The sequence below is a fragment of the Panthera onca genome, chromosome F1 (assembly GCF_046562875.1).
Source record: "Panthera onca isolate mPanOnc1 chromosome F1, mPanOnc1 haplotype 2, whole genome shotgun sequence".
Lineage (NCBI taxonomy): Eukaryota > Metazoa > Chordata > Mammalia > Carnivora > Felidae > Panthera > Panthera onca.
This window is the reverse complement of record NC_138355.1, coordinates 9,055,335-9,075,561: the sequence shown is the minus strand read 5'-3', so window position 1 is coordinate 9,075,561 and position 20,227 is coordinate 9,055,335. Positions and strand designations below refer to the sequence as shown.

General features: G+C 39.6%; 1 protein-coding gene across 3 annotated transcripts in view; it reads right to left on the bottom strand.

Annotated features, from left to right (window-relative positions):
* AKT3 (AKT serine/threonine kinase 3) overlaps nt 1-19,771 on the bottom strand; it is a 305,967-nt gene extending 286,196 nt beyond the window's left edge. The window contains exons 1-2 of one of the 3 annotated variants that reach the window (XM_078440960.2): nt 19,500-19,771; nt 8,696-8,853 (exon numbers count right to left, since the gene is read on the bottom strand). In XM_078440960.2, coding sequence (XP_078297086.1) covers nt 8,696-8,741 — 46 coding nt within the window. In that variant the 5' untranslated portion in view covers nt 8,742-8,853; nt 19,500-19,771. Of the gene's footprint in view, nt 1-8,695; nt 8,854-12,988; nt 13,011-19,499 lie in introns of those variants that run through there. The other 2 variants (XM_078440956.2, XM_078440957.2) reach the window with 2 other exon arrangements.
* Between the last annotated feature and the right edge of the window lie 456 nt (nt 19,772-20,227).

Sequence of the window (20,227 nt, the reverse complement as noted above, 5' to 3'; positions counted from 1 at the left end):
ATAAGCTAAATGTAAAATAACATTTTAAAAAGATAGAAGATGTAAACTTTAATCAGAAAAGTCTGTAGTGGTTATATTAATATCAGACACACTGAATTTCAAGACAGAAAAAGATGGACATTTCATAAGGATAAAAGATGCAATATATCCAGAAGATGATACAAATCTGGATGCATCTAACAACAGAGCTTCAAAATATATAAAGCAAAATAGAATAAAGAAACAGAGAAATTCACATAATTGGGAGATTTTACTTCTCTCTTAGTAATTGATAGAACTAAAGAAAAAAATCAGTAAAGTTACAGAAGATATGACTCACCATCACCCATCCTGACCAGACATTTATAAAAAAAAAAAAAAAAAAAAACTACACCCACAACAGCAGAAAAATCAAGATAGACCATATGGTGGACCATAAAAAAATTTTTTTAAATAACAAGAAATTCCAGATGACTGAAACTTTTTTTATAGAATATCTTCTGTAAATACAATCAAACATTAAACTGAAATCAAAACACTAACATATCTAAAAACCCCTATATATTTGTAAATTAAGCAGCCTTATTCTAAATAACCCATGGTTCAAAGAACAAATCCCAAGGGAAGTTAGAAAACATTTTACATTAAATAACAATGAAAACACATTTCATCAAAACTTGTAGGACAAAACTAAGCTGTGATGTAAGATAAATCCAGGGGCGCCTGGGTGGCTCAGTAGGTTAAGCCTCCAACTTCAGGTCAGGTCACGATCTCGTGGTCCGTGAGTTTGAGCCCCACGTCGGGCTCTGGGCTGATGGCTCGGAGCCTGGAGCCTGCTTCCGATTCCGTGTCTCCCTCTCTCTCTGTCCCTCCCCCACTCATGCTCTGTCTCTCTCTGTCTCAAAAATAAATAAACGTTAAAAAAAAATTAAAAAAAGATAAATCCATAGATTTAAGTGCTTATATTTTTTAAAAAAAGAAAGATTTAAAACCAATGACATACTATTTTACCTTAAGAAGCCAGAAAAAAAAGACAAGTAAATTAAAATAATAATGAGCAAAAGCAGTAAAATAGAAAAGGTCAAAGAAAACAAAGCAAAAAGTTGGCTCCTTGAAAAGATCAATAAAATGTATAAACTCCTAGTAAAACCGATCAAAGGAAAAAAAAATGAGAGGGAGAACACAATTTACCAACAGCAGAATTTAATAGGGGATTATAATTACAAATCCCGCAGACACTTAAAGAATAAGGGAATATTAAGAACAACTTTATTCCAAATATATCAACAACTTAGATGAAATGGAAAAATTCCTAAGAAATCACAATTTTCCCAAAGTGACACAAAATGAAACAAAAAATCTGAATAGTCCTATGCCTATTAATGAAATTGTATTTATTATCACAAACCTCACCAAAAAAGCCCCAACCCAAATGGCTTCACTGATGCATTTTACCAAACATGTTAAGTTAGGAATAAACCCTATCTTATGCAAATTTCTTCAAAAATTGAGAAGGGAATACTTCCCAACCTATTTTATGAGTCCAGCATAGCCATCAAACTAAAACATGAAATGAAAATTATAGACCAATATAAATGCAAAAAAAACCCCACAATCCTTGATAAGGTACATCAAAACTGGTAAATCAAATATAACACATCAGGACCAAATGGGACATATTCCAGCCGTTAAAGTAATACACCATATTAACACAATACAGGGAAAAGTCAAATAGTCATTTCAATAGATGTGGGAAAACTTTTTGAAAAAAGTGAACACCCACTCATGATAAAAACTCTCAGCAAAACAGGACAAGAAAGGAACTTTCTCAATCTGATTAAAGGCAGCAATAGAAAGCCCACAACAACTACAATAGTGATCACCACATAATATGATGATGGTGGTGGTAAAATAACATGAGAAATAAGACCAAAAGTCCACTCTCACCACTTTTACTCAAAATTGTGCTGGAATTCCTAACCAGTGAAATGATCAGAAAAATTAACTGAAGACATAAAGATTGCAAAGGAAGAAGCAGAACTGTGACTCTTTGCAGATGACTTGACCACGCAGAAAACTGTAGAGGTAACTAACTTGAACAAGTGAATTTACAAGTCAATACACAAAACAACTGCTGATGGGGAAGGATAAGTATCCCTATCTCGCATAAGATAGGGAGTAGTGTGAGTGTGTGCGTACATAACAGCAGCTCTACAATTCTACAGCTCTAGAATGCATATGAAAGCTTATCATTTGATGGTTCTCTCCATGGTTTACTTGATTAACATTTTCAAAACCAATGTATTCAAATAATAAAATAAGACGAAGAAAATAAGACAAATAAGAAAATAAAATAAAATTCACGTTATTGTAAATACATTAAATCTCAGAGTCCCAATGTCATTAGAAAATAAACTTGGGACGACTGGGTGGCTCAGTCAGTTAAGCATCTGACTTTGGCTCAGGTCATGATCTCAAGGTTCATGGGTTCCAGTCCGCATCAGGCTCTGTACTGATTGCTCAGAGCCTGGAGCCTGCTTCAGATTCTGTGTCTCCCTCTCTCTCTGCCCACTCCTCCCCTCCCCCCCACCCCCCACTCACGGTCTGTCTGTCTGTCTGTCTCTCTCTCTCTCTCTCTCTCAATAATAAATAAACATTAAAAAAATTTTTTTTAAGAAAATAAATTTAATTTTGTCATGTTTATTCCCCACTTGTAACGTTAATAGTCAAGTGAGCTTCTCTAAACTATCATGTGACTTATACAGTGGCTACCACAGCTCTCCACATTCTATGGAAAATGCTTGCTTCTGCGTAGTAAACAAAATCATACGGTTGTTTTCTATTTCTATAAGCACTTGATCATTTATTTAAAACTCACTTTGTGAATAAAACAGAAGCAAAAGGTACTTGTACAAGTACATACAAAGTTAAGGAAAAAGCCCTTGGACTTGGATGAGAACCCCAAAAACTGTGATTCTGTTTTCTAGAACAGCTTATAATTGACTAGCTCACAATAATCTCATGTTAACACATAGCCCAGCTTACAATCTTCGCGTTACTAAAACATTCTGCATAGTGGCATTAAGCTATTTTGACAGAAAACTCATAGACTTATCAAGTTTAGCTTGGAATTACCAAATACTAACATTCCGGTTCACCTAAACAAATCAGTTCACAGAATACAAAACAAGTGTTATTCCAAGGACACAGTTCATGAAGATCCTTGAACTGGAAACTCTAAGTAGCAGGCAAACTAAGGCAAGGAGTGCTTTGAAAGCACAAACTGGTTACGTACACAGAACACAACCTGAAAGTTCAATCTGTTAGATATCAAAGCAACAAAAAGCCTAAGAAACTATCACATGCATGCAGCATTTTCATCAGTCAAATGTTTTGTTTTTCTTTTAATTTTTTTTTAACATTTATTTATCTTTGAGACAGAGAGAGAGCATGAACAGGGGAGGGTCAGAGAAAGAGGGAGACACAGACTCTGAAACAGGCTCCAGGCTCTGAGCTGTCAACACAGAGCCCGACGCGGGGCTCGAACCCACGGACCGTGAGATCATGACCTGAGCCGAAGTCGGACACCTAACCAACTGAGCCACCCAGGCACCCCCACCAGTCAAATGTTTTTAATGATAAAACCAGCTCTTAAATTTGTACCAATTTCAGAATTGTAAGACTGTGCATTGACCACCAATACATTACAGATTTTAACATGTTATCAAGGAACTGGCTCTCCACCTTTAGAAGAGACTACTTACCTTCTTAGGAAACAGTACTATTATGCAAACGGAACTTTATAAATTACAATTAGCCCTGGTTAATGCTATTGCAACCTACTTAATTCAATAATTTACACCTTTTAAGCTGGTTAAATTTCCCACTTTATTAATGCAATACCTTTCTTCACAGCAACTATTAGCCCTCACTGTAACAGGATAAACTTAAGAGTAAAACTTTTGACATCAGGTTTGGAGACTGGCAGTACAGACAGGCTGGTCTGTGACCAGCCTCTGGTCACTTCTCTCTTGTGAAGGAGAGAGTCTAAGAAGTGTTTAACACGTCTGCAGGTATCTCCTAAGCTGATGTGCTCTCCCAGGACCATCAAGCAGGAAAATGTAGACGGTACTTTACTCCACGTGTGCTACATGACGTTTCCTTTACTGTCATTTCTAACACCAACAATACTACATCAATGTGTTATCTCAATTAATATTTACCATTCTGTAATTGCTCCAGAAAAGTATAGGAAAAAAAGGTTTCAATGTTGATATATCACCAATAACCGAAGTTAGGAAAGTATCTGCCTCACACAGTATCATTAATTATTTTTAAGTCTGTTTTTTCCTTCTCCAGGATGCTATTTAATGATGAACAACTTATTTACATCAAAAGTACAAATGAAATGAGATTATATCTAGATAGGAGCTAACATGAACTGATTCATAAATGCAAGTTTGAGAAAAAGGACTGATAGTCAAACTAAGGGTAACTGTGAATTTTTTATATCGATACTTTTATTAAAAGTTTACAAATACTCTGTACACATTAGCTCACAATGCTTACCAGCATACTGTGAGGTAAAGAAGGCAGACATTATATATTTATTCTAAAACAAGTACACCAGAGTTCAGGTGATGATAATCTATCTGCCCAGTGTAAAGAGGCAGAGACTACTACTACTCTTTAAGAAGAAATTCTCTGAGCCAAAATATGTCCAAACAGCAACAACAGACTAATGAAATTTGCTTGACTAAAACAGAAGATTATTCTTAAAATCATACTGAAAATCTCTAAAGGAATAAATTAAGAATAGTAAAATCATACTGAAAATCTCTAAAGGAATAAATTAAGAATAGTTCAGAGGAAAAAAATGCCCCATTTGGTTTCCCCTAATATTTCAACTAATGCTTGTAAGAGTCCAGTTAAAAGTACCATTACAAATCCTCATTCCGAGAATCTAGCCAGTCATAAGTACAGGGAAAATACATGAATTACAAAAACAGACAGAGGTCACTACCAGTAAACTCAGTCTTTCATTCACAAATAAACCAACAGGGATCATCAGATACCTGAGGAATACTAACACCACCAAGGAAAAAAAAATAATAAACAAAATAAACAAACTGAAAAAGTTATTCAAAGCAGATAAAAAATTTAAAAATACTCTCATTGGTGTCCTTTGATTAAAAATCTGTAAAATAAGAGCGGGTGGCTATGAACTACAAAGAATTCCCAGAAATATAAAGTAATAGCTGAAATAAATAATTCAGTAAAGGGCTCAAAGAAAAAGTTGAGGAATCTTCCAGAACAAGGAGAGAAAACAAAGAAATTAAAGAAAAATTTTAAAACAGAGCACTGATATAGATGTTCTAAGGGAAAAAACCATAAAAGAATACAGAAGACACAGAAGGGAAAAAATAACACAAGAAATACAGAAGACTCCCCAGAATTAAATACATTTGCCTGCATATTCTAAGGGTCCACCAAATGCTTTACAGGTGAATTAAAAAGAACCACATCTTATCCTCCTTAAATTTTATAAAGCCAAGGATAAAGAGGCATGAACACAACAAACTTCAAGATGACAACAAACAGGTTACCTAGAAAGAAATTACTCCTATTAGTGTTAAGCCTCTTACCAGTAAAACTGGTTACCAAAAGGTAACGGAATGCAGCCTTCAAAACTCTGAAGGAAAATTGTTTCACAACTGAATTCTATACCCAGCAAAGGTATGCACCAGGTGTAAAAGTGAAAAGCACATTTTCAAACACTGTGTTGACATATTCTTTCTGAAAGAAGTTCTTCAGGAAATTGAAAAAAGGAAAAAAAAAAAAAACTACTTCTAGAAAACCATAAAATAAATCCAAAACAGATAGGGGAAAGACAGGAGATCTAAGAAAGCACTGAACTTGTCCAGGAATGCAATTAAATAACATGCTACTAGCTGAGTATCACACCTAGAAAAAGGTCAGTTCACAATAGAATTTTGACAAATACCAGGATTAAAAAGCTGGATGACCACGTGATACAAGGAAGACAGCAAAGCATACACTCTTTACCAATGGGAGGAAACGTGACAATTAGAAAATCCAGGAAAAACCATTATAGCCCAAACCAGAGGCCAAACCAAAGTGCGTCATGATCTTGAACACCAACAGAGTATGAGGCGATCATTTGCTCTCTATGGCTCCCATCATACGCACCCACCATACTGCTCTGGTTGGCAGCAGGTACTGTTTACTTATCATAATATCGATTACTCCTTCTCCGAATCAGCAAGTATAACTATTACAAACCCTGAAAATATAAAATAAACGTTCAGTTGCCACAAACTGGGAGGGGAATGTGGGAAATTCAGAGGAAAGATTGTGTAGGGTACTCTCAAGGTGGTCAGTTTAGAGATGATGTGTAAGTACTTTCTAGAATGAAGAGTGCACCTGTTGGAAGTTTAACCATGAGCCCACTCCCTCCCTTTAGGGAAGGAAGAGAACAGGTATTAACAAGTCAAATTCTTCATTTTTCATAAGGGTGATACACGAGATTATGTAAGACTACTCAAAAATAAAGCTTAGCATATTATATACAACACTGGGATAATAATCACCAAAAAAAGTATAAAATACAAAAGGTCTACAATGGTTATCTCTGTGGAGAGAAACCCGTTGGAAGAGCAGACGACAGAAAAGACTTTTACTTATCATTTTATATCTTTGTGTACTATTAACCAAGGCAGGAAAAATGCAAAGAAATCCTGGTCCATTTTTTTCTTGCTTCTATGCCCCATGCACTTTAAACCGACCTTTTATCATGGTGTTTCAGGTAAGATGCAATTAACTAAACAAACTCAAGAACAACCCTAAATCTTTGACAACACGTGGTGCCAGCAATAATTTACACTTGTGTTCAAGCTCTCAAAACACATCCACATCCATCACCTCACTTAATCCTCAAAACAGACTTAATGGGAGCAGACATTAGAGATGCATAAAGTATTACTCCAAAAGGTTTACGTGATTTGCCATCCCCAAAAAACAAAGTAGGAAAGACAGTATAAATATAATAGACAAGTTAAAAAAACAAAGAAAAAGCACCTTCAGACAGCAGTGAAATCTGAAAATGTCTTCTAAATTTATAATATAACATACAATAAATTAAACTCGATCGTACAATAGTTGGCTGAAACCGTTTGATAGTTAAGCACACACTTACCGTATGAGCAGCAATCTCGTTCCCAGGTCACTGCCCAAGGGAAAAGGAAAACAAACCACACCAAGACATGATCTCCAATGTGCATAGCTGCCTTATGTGTAATAGCCCCAAACTAGAAATAGCTCAAATATCCATCAGCCAGTAAATAAATAGATTGTGGTACGTCCAGACTACAGAACATGCCTCAACAATAAAAAGGAACAAACTTGTGATGTACACAGCGATGTGGATGAATCGTTCAAGTATTATGCTACGTGAAAGTAACCAGACACAGAGGACCAGATGAGTGTATTTATAAGGAAGATTACAGTTGTAGCAGATTAGGGGTCCCAGGGCTCAGGAATGAGGACGGACTGCAGAGCGGAAGAGGGGTGCTTTCGGAGTGACAGAGATGTTCAACGTCATGACTGCAGTGTTTGTTATGCTACTGCATGCATGTAGCAAAATTCATCCCCGTGTACACTTAAAATAGGGGAATTGTATTGGTATGGAAATTATAACTCAATAAGGATGAATTTTTAGAAATCAGTAATACATAATCTCATTTAACTACTGACAATGACTTTCCAAACATAGGTATTAACTACAGACCTGCAAAAAACATTGAAATCACTATTTAAAAGGTAACTTTTAATCAGGAAATAGATACAGTATACAGGAACTTAAAAGTCCTAAGAATGCAACAGTCCTCATACTACTCAATTTGGCCACGTGGATAAACAGTAGTTGCCTGGCAACGAGTCTACACTCTAGATTTCTTAATAAACACATTGACCACATTAAAAGGTGATCTCTTAGGAGATAAACTAAGCTTTACATTAAAGAGTTCTTCCTTTAAAGTAAAAATAATGTAAAAAGAATAATAATGCATTTGAATTATTTATCTAAAGTAGGAGCGAACAGCAAACAAGAAATACTAAAACTAGATCATGAAAAATAAAAATATGCAATTAAACATAAACACACACACGCAGAAACCCTTTCTTCAGTTGGTCTCTTACTTTAGGACTTTCCTCACCTAACTTACAGGGTTGTTGAAGCCAGAAGTTTGTGGGTGAGCGCTTTCCCCTTTAACCCTAGAAGCCCTTCCCCTGCTTTCACCCAAACCGGCTTAATATAAATTTACATGTCTTTAAATGCATACAAGTTAGACACTTTTATAGATTACTAAATCGTCCTACAGACATCTCTCTGGATTGCAGAGTTGCTGTGGACAGCACAGAAAAATCCAACAGGAACTTTCTGTAACATGCAAGCACACAACATCCCAGAGAGCCAAATGTTCAGAACTGTAGTAAGGATCAAAATCAGGAATTACTTAGAATCCCTACATAACAAGCAAATTCCTAACACATATGTTAAATATCATTTCTCTCTTCCTGGATGTAGTATGTCCGTTTACTTTGTTAACAGCGTCAGGAAAAATATCAACTTCCAGGACACCACCAACCATTCGCACACTTACCAACCACATTATGTGCAGCTTTGTTGAACACTTACCCCTCTTCTGAACCCAACCTTCTTTCACGATGGTGACATCGCTCATGATGGCTCCCCTCTGAGCCCCCAACTTGGAGAAATGGTACTTTGTGATATCAGCTTTGGGGTTTGGATTCTCTGCTGCTGCTGCCCTTCCCACTCTCTAGTGATGACTCAGCCTGGAAGGAAGTATTGAAGAAAGAATTTCTTTTTTTTCCATTCTTGCAACTCATACAGCAATAACAAACAACTAATTCTTTGTAAATGTCTTCAACTGGCCTGACCTCACATAAAAATCTAACTCCTCAAACTGGGGAACTTATTTATTAAATAGTTCTACCATGAACGTGCTTCCCTGGTCTTGTGACAGATTTCAAACGATAGTGAAACTTTTAACCTAAGAGGCTGTAGTAAAAAAATGCCTTCAGAAACCACTGACCCACCTATACAAATAACACAGAAAATCTGTTTGTGGGGCTGTGTGTCTGAAGTGAAAAGGGAAGAAAATGAAAGTGAAGTGGACTAAAAGTAAACTCTCGTGTACATCTAGTTTCAAAATCTCTGTAAATTTAGGAATATTTATGGCAAAGCAATTGTGAATGTTTTTAATTGCTATATTTTATGCAAAATACAACATGCTAAGAAACCAACACTTAGGTATGGTTGGTCTGTCTTGCTCCAAGAAATATTTTAGATTACAAAATTAGATTACAGTGAATTTTTAGATTGTGAATAAAATATTACAAATAATATATAATCAATTATTTTTAAAAGCGGACGAGGTGAAACATGGCGAACATGAAAGTGGAAAAAAGTACGGAGTATTTGAGATGTGTCAAGAACAAGTGCTTACGTCTATTACCCTTAGGTAAGCCTCACAGTAGCCCTAGGAGGGTACCATTAACTCCATTTCACAGAAGAGGAAACTGGGGCTCACGGAATTCAGCAGCTTGCCTGAATCCAACATAGCTCCTCAAGGATGGAGCCAATATGGCCGACTCCAGAGCCTGCAGAAACTATATTGCCTTAAGACAAAAAGAAGCCAGAGTAAAAGTCTACATATCTGTAAAAGATGGGCCACAAATTTAGCAGAAAGCTTTCAGGAAGCGATGCAAATAAGGAAACACCATCGGTTTCAGTATTTACAGTATCCATGAATATTTTTAAAAAGAGAAAAAGAAGTTGCTTCAGAGGGAACACAATTTTTCCTGGAATAAAAATCTGAAATTTATCCCATGGGTCTTTATAAGATAGCTTGCAGTGTAACAAAGTCCTCAAAAATACTCTGATACATACACTAATGAGTTTTACTTATTGTCCCCCTCAACCTAAAAGAGGAAAACGCCAAGATAAAGCTGAGTTAAAAATAGTTCCACAGAGGGGCACCGGGGGTGGCTCAGTCGGTTAAGCGTCTGACACTTGATTTTGACTCATGTCATGATCTCACAGTTGGTGAGTTTGAGCCCAGAGTCAGGCTCTGTGCTGATAGTGCAGAGCCTGCTTGGGATTCTCTCTCTCCCTCCCTCTCTCTCTGCCTCTCCCCCTCTCAAAATAAATAAATAAGCTTAAAAATTATGTTTCCACAGAAAGGGACCAAAAACTGTGGTCCAGGTACACGAGCATTATATGGTCCAGAAACATAATTTTAGATAAATTTAGGCATAAATATTAGGTAACCAGAAAAATGGATAGATGGACTATATAACTATACTACTTTCTCAGACTGGGTTTTGATAAATAGTGCATAGCAGTAAGTTCAAGGTTAGACTCCCTCACTGGTACTGGACTGAATTACAACCCCTTTCCCAATGCAAATTAAGTGGAAAGCCTACTCCTTTCACAGTCAGGAATCAAGACTGAGTCAGGAATCAAACCCTGACAAAGTTTGTGTGGCTGAATAGAAAACCACCCCAACATGTGCCCTCAGCACCTACAGGTAAGGCCAAGACTGTCCCCGTAGTCATTGGATCTCATACTACAGAGAGTCCAAATGGATATTAGAATCTGAGTGTATTTTGCCAAGATATGTTTGAAACAATGCTAAACGAAATTCCAAAAAAATTAAGAAAAAAAGATGAAAAGAGAAAAAAATTCTCTGGCCAAATAAGTTTGGAAAATTCCACAAGCCATATCTTTCTCTTAAAACATCACTATTGGGGCACCTGGATGGTTCAGTCGGTTAAGTGCCCGACTTTGGCTCAGGTCATGAACTCACAGTCCCTGAGTTCGAGCCCCACATCAGGCTCTGTGCTGACAGCTCGGAGCCTGGAACCTGCTTCGGATTCTGTGTCTCCTCTCTCTGTCCTTCCCCCACTCACGCTCTGTCTCTCTCTCAAAAATAAACAAACATTAAAAAAAAATTAAAACATCACTATTAACATATTAAAGATATAAAGTATGTATAACCTTAATTATCTCAGCAAATCCTAAATTTATTGAACACACAGGGCTCTTTTTTTTCTTTAGCAGCATGTACTGATATCCATGGGGGCAAACTTTGAGAAATGGCCACATCATTCAAGACAAGACTCATTTTGCCACTAAAAAACGGGCCAAAAACAAAACAAAAACAAAAGCCTTCAGTAAAGAATCCAAACATCAATTTAATTTGATTTATGTAACTTTCTGAAAATTGGCTACATAATCCAGAACTGGATAACTGAAAAGGGTTAGTTCTTTATACTACATAAATAATTACAAAAAAATTAAATATTGGGAGCACTAGTGCAAAACGATGACTTTAGAAGAGCTGCACTACAGACCTTCTCTTTGGCAATACTTGTAGCAAGGGGCCTCATATCTATTGAAGCCATTCTTGGTTTCTGACTGCAAAATGATATAATTTGGGTTAAAAACAAAACAAAACAAAAAACCCTCCTATCTCAATATTCTTGGAATTGGAAACGGAAGAGATCAGGGGTCAGAAGAGATCAGAGGTCAACATTCAATAATAACCAAAAAATAATACATATCCAATAAACATATATAAAACATATCCCTTTACATTAAAATAATCTGCATCACAACACCCTTGCAAAGAACACTAAAAAACAAAAGTATTTTCAAAATTCATTGCACTTTTTAAGTTGACATTTCATTGTTGGGAGTTCAAAGCAGGAAAGGACCTTCATTTTATAATTGAGGAAACAGTACAGATGGATGAAGCGACTTGCCCAAGATCACACAGCTGCTTTCTGAGGGAATCAAGACACCAGAGAACCAGGCACATGTTCTTTCCACTAGCACTGCCCCTTCAGTACAAAACAATATACGGAAATATCCAGGTCAACCCAAATCAATGAATTTTGTTTTATAATGAAACTTTCAAAAAACTAGCTCTTTTGATAAAAATGTTTATCAGTGCTTATGCATTTCGACTAAACTGCTTAAATGTATGTAAATCGACAGGACAAAATTTATAATCGTCATCAGGACCAGTAAACCCACATTATAGAAATGGCTTTATCCATTTGCATCTTAAAATGTTACCAAATTCTACCCATAATCGTAATATTCAGCCTTAAAGGTGCTCCTGGGACTCCCAGCTAAAATGACACCTTCTATGAAAATAACTTAGAAGACATTCAAACGTCTACTACTCCAGAGTTACGACCAATAGGCTAGAAATAAATGCTATCTCGTGTGCATAAACACAATGCTACTGACTCTTAAGCAGTAAACCATATTCTTTGATTTAATTTCCTTACAGTGGCAAGGCTCTTGCAACCAAGTCATCTAACTCTCCCACTCGGTGTTCCGTGTTGCCAAAAACATTATTCTGCAAAATGATGAGCAATGAGCTGGACATGAACTTCACCTCCTCCTACGGTCCCAACTTCTCCAGAACTGTGTTCTACCCAATGAACTCTAAGAGACAAAATTTGGTTTCTTTTTCTTGTAAGCTTGTTGCACTAAATATTTCATTGCTGAATAATCTAATTTTGTCTATTCTTAAAAAAAAAATCATACAAAATTCTTGGCAGATTCAATTTACAATTCACACAAAGCAGTTACACTAAAGGTACTTTTCATTCAAAACTATTTGCAAATTTGATAACTGCATTTGGATATCACTTCACAATTTACAAAACATTTTCACATCTTGTATCTCATTCAACAGCATTATTATTATTGAGTAAAGCAATCTGACAGTGCCTGGCACATAAGAGATGCTCAACAAATACAGGATGAATGAAAGAGTGCATGAATGAAAGAGAGAAGATACAGCTTTGCATAACTAATAAAGAACACACTAAGCAAACTAATATTGTAAGTCAACAGAGAGAATGGTATTAAGTCATCTTAAAAACAAACCTGAACTCAAATGTTATGGAATATAATTAAAATCACAAGAAATCCTCTTCCTTATTCACTAAAGTACGTTTGCTATAGACGTCCGCTAATTGTGAGGACTAGCACGTTTCTCCACATTCTTGGATACTTTTTGTTGAAATGAAGTCAAGTTTCAACTCCCAAACAATTAAGCATTAACACTGCCCCAAAATTATCTATTGTGGAAGGAAAAAAGAGAAAGAATAGCATATTCTCTTAATGATATTTATAACAACTTTTAAAAGATACTGGTTTACTTATGGCAACACAACATTCATTCTTAAACAATAATTAAACTTCTTCAAACATCTTTTTAAAATATCACTCACGGGGCACCTGGGTGGCTCAGTCGATTAAGCGTCTAACTCTTGGTTTTGGCTCAGGTCACAATCTCACGGTTTCGTGAGTTCAAGCCCCACATCAGGCTCTGTGCTGACAGTGCTGAGCCTGCTTGGGATCCTCTCTCCCTCTCTCTCTCTGCCCCTCCCCCACTTGAGGGGTCTCTGCCTCTCTCAAACTTAAAAACATAAATAAATAAAATGCCATTCAAGGAAAAAACATACAGCCTGCACACATTCAGTCAGTAAACAGGTACTGACTGCATGCGCTGTGACAAGGGCTGTACTGGGCATACAGGGAGGGAAGCAAAACAGAGAATTTAAAAATCTCTTCCACACAACAGTTTGTTATCAGAGTGCTTTCACATATATTACCCCATTTTGACTAAAAACAAATCTATGCAACAGCTATTCCACTACAATTGTGAGCTCAGGAAAACTGTGACCAATCAAAACCGAGGATGTTATTTCCTCGCTGTTACCATAACAAGATTAAGTGACAGCACCAAGAGTGACTGCCTGCCATTCCAGTCTTCTTTCATTGTGGGACGCCTTCTACCAAGTAACCCAATGCCAAGTCTCAGAAGTATGGGTAACATCTGTGAATTGCTCCAACATTTTTTTCTGTTATCAAATTCTTTTTCAAAAGTCCAGGAGAGCACAAGGTTTTCCAATAAATTCAAAACTAAATATAACTGTGGCATCACAGAGGAAATTATAACAGAAGACTAGAAGGTTGACATAAAGTTAAAATGCACGCCAGCAATTTTATTCTTTACAAATTAGAACAAGATTCACAGGTTAATTCCTAAGTTTAAAGCCACAATACTACCTGTAATACAACTTTCTCTAAACTATACTTGGCTATAACACTACGTAGGACGTACTTGCTCTGCACCGCAATTTTTTATATTCTTTAGATACGCCTAGCCAAACTGAATTAATGAAGGACATCTCACGTTCAAATTCAACAGAATATTACTACACTGAAATACAAATGATTGTCAAGGGTAATCATAGAACAATTCCATGCTATCTACTGATTTCAAGAAATAGGTGAAACTAACATATGCCATAATAAATTCATAAGATCATATCAAACTTTTAAAGGATTTCAGGGAAAGGAAAAATACTGAAATGGAAAGGAAATTCAAGGCAACTTTCTCTGCACTTCAAATAACTCTCAGCAGGTCTGTCCCACTTCAGAGTCATTATTCTGTTAAAAAAAAAGTATCATATGGGGAAAGCAAGCCACACAAACTATGTATCTTGGATCCTTTACTCTCTGCAGAGTACAATAACAAACTTTGTGGATTTTCTTAAAACTCTATGTATAGATCCCTTCACTGTCTCACCCTAGAGAAAATACCTGAAGAAGCATCAGCAAGATTTCCAACTTTCACACAAAATTTCAGTTCTTTCAAAGTGCCAACTCTGAAAAATCAACTTCATCAACTTTTAAATATATACAGAAAAATGTAGAGCGTTTTCCCCTTCTTCCTTACCCCAGTTTTTCAGGCATCTGAATGCCATTTCAACCAACCCATCCATTACTGACCAAATAAAAAAGCAATTTGTGCTAGGTGCTGATTTAATATCCTGCTTTGAAACAACTAGGAAAATGCCCACTGGATTCCTTTGGTCCAGCTAACGCACAGAATAAGCTATTGACAAATGATCTCCCCACATTTCTTACATGAGGTGTGGCTTGTCATAGGTGAAGTCACATATAATAGAACAGAAACAGATTGAGGGTTGCCACTGAAAGAATTTCAGTTTCATGGCTGGCCACACTTTTCCACTGCATATGTAAAAACGATCTAAGATCATACCCCGTGGTATGGGATCCCATAACAAAGTTCATCACGATGGCTCATTAGAAAACACTGGGCAGGCCCAGAAACTGGGGTCCCTGTTCCCAACTCTGCCCCACCCAGGGTGATGCTATATGAGGTCCTTTAATTCTCTGTGCTTCCGTTTTCTTAGCCATAAAAATAAAAGTGTAGCATTGGATGAGCATAAATAGCTTCACAGCTCTTCCAGAGCTACGAGTTAGGATTCTTCAAGTTCAAATCCACTGAGTATCCACCTGGCTTACAGATGGCATCTTAGGTGACACTATCATGATTATACACAGTTCCCGTCTTCAAAAGGCTCCTATGTAGCTGGGAAGATCAAACACCAAATTCCATTTAAACAAAAACTGCACTGAACTCCAATACTGGCAAAAGACCGTCTTCCTCCCCATCCCATCCCCAGTCTCCCAAACAGAGTCAGAGCCTTTCGTAATTAACACAAGAGAGAAAATTCCTCACTTGAACATCTTCTAGAGATTTCTTCTGGTAAGTCATTTTACTTTTTCCTCGGAAGATTAGCAAAATATACCCATTTACAAAATGTGAACTGGCTGCTGCTGGTGATGAATGAAAATCAAGACAATATTGAGAAGACAACCAAAAAGCAAATCTACAGCTCAAGAAACATATATTATCTATCAACAACTATTTGACAATCACCTGACAAAGGAAATGTGTTTACGGTGCTATGGTATCATATGTAAACATCTGTGGCATTTAACCTGGCCTCTGACATAACCTATGCGAGAGAGAATGTTATGGATCATCGGTATACTTTGTTTTACTATATTAACATGATTTCAGTGGAAATTACTGTACTGTATGCGTTATCAAAGTTGAGTATATCACCATGAAGTCTAAGGACAGATACCAGCAACTTAGGGAAAAAATGAAGGAAAAAAGTGTTTCAGAATAAGGAGAGTTCAACTGAAATGGATTTTCATCATACCGGACTAGTATGTGTTTTCTCTTATGAAAACCACTTTCAAAAGTGTGGCAGGGGCTGTCGTGAAGCCGAAACAAGCGGACACATAGAACAGCACCCGGCACGTAGCAAGTTCTCACCAAGGCACCAGCAGCACTGACTCTAAACCTAACCTAACTCTATCTGTCATACGTGAAAGACTGTGATCAAGTTTTCAGTTAACATCACGTGACCCGGGGCTAACCTTCCAGGTGACTACAGAGAAGCGCACGCTGTCCGAAACCAGGATTTAGAAAAACAACGCACACTCCTGAAAACCTGGAGTCAAAAACGGACCAACTTGGAATGACTTACACATTCTAACACAAATCTACAAAAATTCATTATGTGCACTAACATATATTGAGAGAAACAAAACTGCGAGTCAAATTAAGACTGACTTGCTCAAAACAAATGAAATGGTTTACTTTTCTGTCCTGCCTCTTATCTTATTCAAATACAAAGTCTTGTAAATCAAATATTTTTTAATGCTTCAAACTTAATCACATTATACAGACAAGATCCTATCCAATCATGCTAAAAATCCAATTAACATGTCCTTAACAATAATTGCCTTATCTTCTCAAGGGCGAATTCTTGAACTGAAAAGTGTGAAGATTAAAGAAAGTGATAAAAGAAAGTGAAAACAAAGGGATGAAAAGAAAGTGTAGTTATCTTTTCACAAAAATATGCAAAATTTAAGCCAACTGTAAACTTCCACAAAATAAATTTGTAAAACAGGTTCCTCTTTTTAAAAGAAACCCAAATAGTTGGAAATTTCCACTGAAATTTTTAAGAAATAAAATCCCTCATATGTTTAAATCAAAACCTAGGGCTTAAAAAAATCTTAAATCCCTACTTTGCACAAGACTCCATTATGCTAAGTACATTTGTCCTAGGATATGTTTAACCAAAACATGTTTAGATTTACAATGATTCTGAAAACAAATTCTCTTTCTAATGGTAGTAATCTTCTAAATGAAATGTAAATAAGAAAAGTTCATCATCAAACGAGCCCCCCTAGCAACACAGTTCACACTCTAATAGTTTGTTGGAGGAATGAATGAAATCTTATTTAAAATCTTTGACAGCTATAAAATTACATGGACCAAAAAGTCCAAAGCTGAACCCTTAAGTACCTTCACACACACAACTTAAACTAGGAGGCAATGTCAAACCAAAAACTTTTAAGTTGGAAAACAACTCACTAAAGTAACCATTACAGAAAGACTAAGTGTAGGGGGTAAAATGGATGCAAATAATAGTTTCCTAAGTTTTTGGGGTTTTTTTTATAGGATTACTTTAGATATTTTTTAAATGCTGTAGGAAACCTTACTACTACAAACACATACCACAAACATACAACTGAAAACTGTAACTCTACATTCATCTAAATTCCAGTGTTGTCTCATTCATGTGATACATGCACTCCCTCACTTTAAAATTAGAAGCTCAAGCCAATTAAAGATATTGGGGTCAACCCTAGTGAGAAAAAAACAAAAAGCAGGTCTTCAAATACAGTGTCCTTGGTAAACTTGGAAAGTCAAGATCATGTGTTGGCAAAGGTAAAAAAAAAAAAATCTACAGTCCTGATACAGATCGCCCAAATTATTGGGCATTCACCTTAGAAAGCTGGCAATTTACTCAAAATTGGATATCTTAGTAAGAAGTATTTTCATGTTTTAGACAAGCACTTCTTGAATGGGTGTGTGTTTTAGACAACCACCTCCTGGAATATTCACATTCATTTACACGTATTTTGCTATGATACTGAAGTTCTGAAAACAAACTTTCCTAAACCATGTTTACAGGACTCTTAAAGCTTTGGCTTTTCCAATTATTTCCTCTTAAAGCTTTGGCTTTTCCAATTATTTCCTAACAACGTATAACCTAATTTAATGAGTTTCCACCAAAGACAAAACCCAGGGGTTTTCTAGTAATTTACTGTCTACTAAAAGATATAAAATGACCATGCCTTACCAAATATGGAACACATGCCTAGCTTGAAGACTTGAGGCAGTTGGCAAGATATTAACTGCCAAAAGTCATCATTTCACATCTTTTAGCTACAAGGTGAACTAATAAAGCATAAACACTTTATTGACAGTACTACTTAATCAATATAGACACGTAGGTCTCGCTGTTGAATTTCTATTTGAAACGTCATCTATTACAAACTACTGGGCTCTCAACCAATTACCACACTGGTGAAATGAGTTGGGTTTTATTTTCATAACGTTCTCTTGATGCAAGAAATGGGAGCATCCTACCTACCCTACCCTCATGGTTAAGCCTTTCCCAGCTTTCAGAAGATAAACAGTAAATATCGGTATTGAAGACCTGGCCCCAAAGAGACTCAATCCAGCCTAAACGAAGATCCCCGGGTAATCCCGAACAGGGAGTGACCCCCGCCTGGGAATCAGGGTGAGCACCGCGACCAGCCAGGCTTCAACTTTGGGCTCCGAGGGCCCAGCCAGCATCATGGCTGATGCAGACCGATGCGCAGGAGGAGGAGGTGGACGAGGAAGAGGCTGGTTTGTTTACTTGCAGCCAGAGCCGCCGCCGCCGCCGCCGGCAGCGACAGCATCACTGGATCCGCCAAACCCAGCATCTTCCGCACATTTCTATTCTTAGCACACAACTCCCAAGCGGATTAAAACCCCACTACTATTAAAAACACAGACGAGCACGTTACCCACCTCCCACACACACCCCCACCTCCCCCTCAGGGCCGTCTCTTCCTGCGCGCCGGCAGCAGGGGAGGGTGGGGAGGAAGGAGACCCCGGGGGACGCCGGTGCATCCTCGCCCGCACCCCACCCCGCGCGCGCAGACAGCCCCCGCGCCGGGGAGCGCGGCAGACGGCCCCCTCCCCCCAACCCAAACACGCCGGCACGGGCGCTCCCCGCGTTATATAAGCCCGCCGCCCCCTCCCGGGCGGCGCCCCCTCCTCACGCCGCGCGGCCGGGGCCGGCAGGGAGCGGGCGCTGGGCAGGGACTGGAGGCGCCAGGGCCGGGGCAGCGCAGACGCGGCCGATACCGCTAGGCCGGGAACACCCTCCCCGGCCCCCCGCGCGCGCCGCCGCCCCCCAGCTTCCCCCGGAAAGTGAGGGGGTGCCGGTGTCAGCGGCGCCGGGCATCCCCCGGCCTCCCCACCCACACCCACACCCGAGCCTCTGGTGACCCGGCACCCGCCCACGCCCCCGGCGCGGTGACAACCCAGACGCCCCCGCCTCCCCCCCCCCCGCCCGAAGGAGGCCCGGGGCCAGGGGCCCGGAGAGAGCGGAGGCCAGGCGGGGAGGGGGCGAGCGGGGGGAGGGGGGGCGGTGGCTGTTACCTGCAAAGGCGGCGGCGGCGGCCCCGCAGCTGCTCGGGCGGCGGCGGAGGATGGAGCCGGGGGGGCGGGGGGAGGAGAGGGGGCGACTCGGGGGTCCCCCCTCCCTCCTCCTCCCCTCCTGTCCTCCCCCCACCCCGCAGAGCCTCTGGCCCCCCTGGAGCCCGGTGCGGCCGGCGGGAGGGCAGGCGAAGGCTGCAGGGGAGGGAGGAGGGAGCCGGCCGGGCCGGGCCGCGGAGCTGGAGCGGGAGGCGGCGGCGGCGGCGGCGGCGGCGGCGGCGGCGGCGGGAGGGGAGGGCGGAGGGAGGGCGGCGGCGGGGGGGAGGAGGAGGCGGAGACTCTACATGGGAATCGGATATCGGCTACAAATTCAATTCATCACCAGAAAACACCGCTCGGGCGGGGGCCGGGTCACGCCGGCTAGGCGGCGGCGGGCGGAGGCTCCGGGCCCTGGGGCGCGCCCGGCGCGGGTCGGGGGTCTGCGGCCTCCTCTCGGGGGCCGCGCCTCGCCCGGGGACCCCGCCGCCTCCCCGCCCCCTCCTTCCTCCCTCCCCGGCCGCCGCCGCCGCCGATCGCTTCTCGCCGCCGCCGCCGCCGCCGCCGCCGCCGCGGGGCTTGTTGTTGACTTTGAGGAAAACTCCTGACGTCAGGGGCTGGCTCTCGGCGACTGGCGGGAGCGGCTTCCCCGCGTCCCCGGCCCTGCCCGCCGCCTCTGCTCCCCTCCCTGCCGC